Genomic DNA, 4,333 nt, shown 5'->3' with positions numbered 1-4,333 from the left:
ATAATAATAATAATAATAATAATATGCTTTTTATCGCTGTTAATAGCAATTCATCCCCCAAAAGATATAGAAATCCCATACCCTATTTTGCCCTGCAATAAACATGCAAAAGCGGGAAAAGAGCCCGGAAGCTAGGCAGCCTATATGAATCTAACCATAAGTCTATACATCGGCCTGGGTCTAGCGGCTTCGCTCTACTTGACCCTCGTCATCACTATGGCGAAAGCCCTTTGCACTTCGCATTGGAAGTTAAAGCAGGGCATTTAAAGTCGGAAGTGAACATAGATATTGACAGCGATGGCGTTTGACTCTATAACTCTTCTATCTCTATGGTCTTTAAACTGCGCGGTGAGGCCCGCGACAAGCAAAACCTTGAGTCGTCCGTGTGCGCCTGCGCAACCCTGCCCTTCGATGACGCACATTTCCCGCGCTAGCTCGCTCGCTTGCAAGGAGCTTCCCGCGCGCGGTGCATGCTGGTGTCTCGGCGAGCCGGCGGGGCGTATGCGGCCATGGCGAGCGACTTCTACCTGCGTTATTACGTTGGGCACAAGGGCAAGTTCGGCCACGAGTTTCTCGAGTTCGAGTTCCGCCCTGACGGTGAGGCTCAGGGTTTCCGCTTGGGGAAGGCGAGAGAGGAGCTCCCCGGGGATCTGAAGCCTGGCGGGACGGAGGAGCGAGGGAGCCCCTTGCACCCGGGAGGGAAGAAGGGGCCTGTCGCCTGAGGAGGGAGAAGAGACCCCCGGGGGGTGGTTGGCGTGGAGGGAGGCGGGAAGGGGGTATTGCTCGTTGAGAAAAGGAAATGGGGTCGGGGGAAATTAGCCATTGCCCGAAGAGAGGAAGGAGGAGACCTGCGTTTCATTAGCAAGAGGGGTTGGTAAGTGGCAGGCAGGCATCGGTCCAGTATACCTGAAGGAGCATCTCCACCCCCATCGTTCTGCCCGGACACTGAGGTCCAGCGCCAAGGGCCTTCTGGTGGTTCCCTCACTGCGAGAAGCAAAGCTACAGGGAACCAGGCAGAGGGCCTTCTCGGTAGTGGCGCCAACCCTGTGGAACGCCCTCCCACCAGATGTCAAAGAGAACAACAACTACCAAACTTTTAGAAGACATCTGAAGGCAGCCCTGTTTAGGGAAGCTTTTAATGTTTAATAGGTTAATGTATTTTAGTGTTCTGTTGGAAGCCGCCCAAAGTGGCTGGGGAAACCCAGCCAGATGGGAGGGGTATAAATAATAAATTATTATTATTATATGAAACCCTCAGTGGGGTAAAGTAAGTTACAGTTTTTGACGGAGGGTTTTTGAGAGCTGTCTTTTCCTGCCGGTGCATGAGTGCTAGAATAAGATCCCTCTTAGAGTTTATGGGGAGAGGAAGGGAGAGGGAAATTGGAGAGAAAAGCATCCCCTCTGCTGTGAAGGCACTGAAAAGCTGGTTGTACACCCTCCCTGTTGGTTGACTGAGGAGGGAGCAAGTCACTCCTTAAAGTGGTCCAGAACACTTCCCTTTGCAGGGAGCAAACTCTACTTGCAAGTAATGGTCTTTGTGAGCCTGCAGAACTTGGGTATATCTAGGGTGGGTGTATGCTGAACAGAAAGGGCCTCAGAAACCAGGTGTTTTTAAGTCACTGGGCAACAGTTATCTCTCTGGCCTGACTTTCAACCCATAGCCTTCTTTAGCCTCTTCAAGACTTTGCAGGCACAAGTTAAAGGGAAAAATGTAAATTAAATTAAGCCCAAGTTCTGTGTTGCTTTGTGTAGTGTAGTGTTGAATGTCATATTATCTCTTTCAACAGGGAAACTGAGATATGCAAACAACAGCAATTATAAAAATGATGTCATGATCAGAAAAGAAGTAAGTTGACTGTGTTTAAATAATTTATAGAATTTTGTATTCTACAGCATGAGTTCTCTGGGTACCTCACAACACAAATTAAAATATAAACGTAATATAAAATATTAATTTAATTTTTATTCATTTAGTTAATAAAAACAAATTAAGCAGGTGGAAAAATCTTGACATCTCTTGTATTTTAGCTGTATCTTTGATTTAGAGTGACCAGTGGATGTCTTGAGTTTATATAACTGTGTATTCAGTGCAAGCCATTAAATTTGCCTATTATTGTCTTTTACTACATATCTAATGTTCCCCTTTTAGCTGCATTATTGAAACTTGGACTCAAAATATTAAATTGTAGCTAGTAGGATTTAGCTTTTTGTTTCTCTACATATCTCCACACATCTTAAGTGTATGTATTTGGATAGTAAAAATCTGCAAACTACAAAAAATGTCATAAATAATCTATGTCTGTATCTCAAAAGTTATATCTAGTATTCACTCTATAAATTTGTTTGCAGATGTTTTGCCCAATATATGCTGAGCTCATTCCAGTGGATAGCAAAGCATGTACTTAGTTATTGATCAAAATAAATTAATACACATACTTCAACAAGCAGGTAGTGGGCAAATGACACACATGTATTTCTATACTAAACTTTATTTTAAAGTTAAAATGCCTACTATTTACATGCTGCTCTAGGCCTACGTACACAAAAGTGTGATGGAAGAGCTAAAGAGGATAATCGATGACAGTGAAATCACGAAAGAAGATGATGCATTATGGCCACCTCCTGACAGAGTTGGCCGGCAGGTTAGCAAATTCACAGCTTCCCATATAAATATTTTAAGTTGACAGGTGTACAGCAGTTAATGTGTACACTTGCAGCTGCTATTTCTGTAAACAGATGGGTGGAAATCTTATATCTGTTTCTTGTGAACAGAATATCTTGTTGGAGTAGATCTTGAAAGACATCTGGGAGAAAGTTATTGGAGGTGGGAACAAGCAATCCATATCTCTCCTCTTTCTTTCTTTCTCTCCCTCCCTCCGGGTAGGTGTGAAATGGTCATTTTATTATTGATCTTCAAACAGTGCTCTGAAATTATTTATTTATTTTTCCAGGAGCTTGAAATTGTAATTGGTGATGAACACATCTCTTTTACCACATCAAAAATTGGTTCTCTTATTGATGTAAATCAGTCCAAGTAAGTGCTCTTTGACCAGCCGCCACAACCATTGTAGTGCTCTTTTTGAAGACTATTCACTAAGCTAGTTTTGTTAGCGGATTGGGAAGAAGGTGAGGCAGAAGCAGTACAGCTCTGTCTAGTTGTCTTGCTTAAGATGCCTCTATAAATGTATTTGTGGCCAATCTGGAAATACAGTTATTACATTGATTTTAAGTAATAATAATTTAGCAAACCTGAAGAACAGCATATAGAATTTGTCTCAGCTGTGGCATTGCATTATTTGCTCACTCATTTAACTCAATCTACCCTGAGGACAAACAGAACCTTTCATAAATGCCCTACTAAAGCCATCTGGTTTATCCCCAGCTGCTAAAAGCCAGTCAAATAAATCTTTCAGTACAGTGGTACCTCAGTTTAAGAACAGCTCTGTTTACGAAATATTTGGTTTACCAACTATGCAATATTGGTAGTGTCCTGGTTTGCGAACTTTACCTCGGTTTAAGAACGGAAGCTGAACGGTGGAAGGTCACTGGGGGTGGGAGGCCTCATTAGGGAAAGCGCGCCTCAGTGTAAGAATGGTTTCAGTTTAAGAACAGACTTCCAGAACGGATTAAGTTCGTAAACTGAGGAACCACTGTACTACCAAAAGATGCTTGGATTTTGATAAGTGACTAGGAGATTCTCATACTGAGTTCCTGAAACAGTATGATTATGAGTTGGTCACATAATATTTTTAAAAATATTTTATTTCTATTTGTTTTTCCTTTTGCACTTCAGGGATCCAGAAGGTCTAAGAGTGTTTTACTACCTTGTCCAGGACCTCAAGTGTCTCGTCTTCAGCCTCATTGGATTACACTTCAAGATTAAGCCAATTTAAATTGTATGGATATAAATTTGTACTGTAAAGTTTCTTTCGGTGGGGTCACTTTCCATTCCTTATCTCTCATTGGTTTTATGTGTGTCAGATTTTTTACAGAGTGAATTTAATAAATGCTAAAAAGCTTTTTTCCCCTTTTTATTTAAAATGTGTTTGTTATCGAGACTAAACTTTTGGGAAAGCATTAAGATTTTTTAAAAGTATGGCTGGCTTAATTTCTGCTGGGAAGGGAAAATGAGGGTCAGCAACACAACAATATGGACATTTTTAAGTATCTGTTAACCCCTCCCTTTTTAGTGAGGTTTTAATGAGGATTAGATAGTTGATATCCCTGTGCAGTATTGAGGCTGATTCTCGGATGCCAACACCATTAATACATGGAAGAGCTGTTTCATACATTTCAATGAATGTTTGTCTACTTGCTTTGAAACATTACAGCT

The 4,333-nt window shown here is 41.7% G+C and overlaps 1 protein-coding gene across 1 annotated transcript; it reads left to right on the top strand.

The window, feature by feature from the left end:
* The first annotated feature begins 429 nt into the window (after positions 1-429).
* MAGOH (mago homolog, exon junction complex subunit) lies at positions 430-4,019 on the top strand. The gene is made up of 5 exons (XM_079980812.1): positions 430-597; positions 1,788-1,846; positions 2,532-2,642; positions 2,952-3,034; positions 3,794-4,019. Exons 1-5 carry the CDS (start codon positions 471-473, stop codon positions 3,891-3,893), a joined length of 480 nt encoding a protein of 159 aa, XP_079836938.1. The 5' UTR covers positions 430-470; the 3' UTR covers positions 3,894-4,019.
* The last annotated feature ends 314 nt before the right edge of the window (positions 4,020-4,333 follow it).

This window comes from Podarcis cretensis (assembly GCF_951804945.1).
Source record: "Podarcis cretensis genome assembly, chromosome: 6".
Taxonomy (NCBI): Eukaryota; Metazoa; Chordata; class Lepidosauria; order Squamata; family Lacertidae; genus Podarcis; species Podarcis cretensis.
The sequence above is the reverse complement of the archived record's forward strand: the minus strand, read 5'-3'. Positions and strand labels throughout refer to the sequence as shown.

Bases quoted from the DNA above. Each gene is read 5' to 3' on its own strand.
- MAGOH (XM_079980812.1), top strand. From the start codon at position 471: ATGCTGGTGTCTCGGCGAGCCGGCGGGGCGTATGCGGCCATGGCGAGC. The intron at 1,847-2,531 runs GTAAGTTGACTG...ATGCTGCTCTAG, and splicing joins ATGTCATGATCAGAAAAGAA to GCCTACGTACACAAAAGTGT. The intron at 3,035-3,793 runs GTAAGTGCTCTT...TTTGCACTTCAG, and splicing joins ATTGATGTAAATCAGTCCAA to GGATCCAGAAGGTCTAAGAG.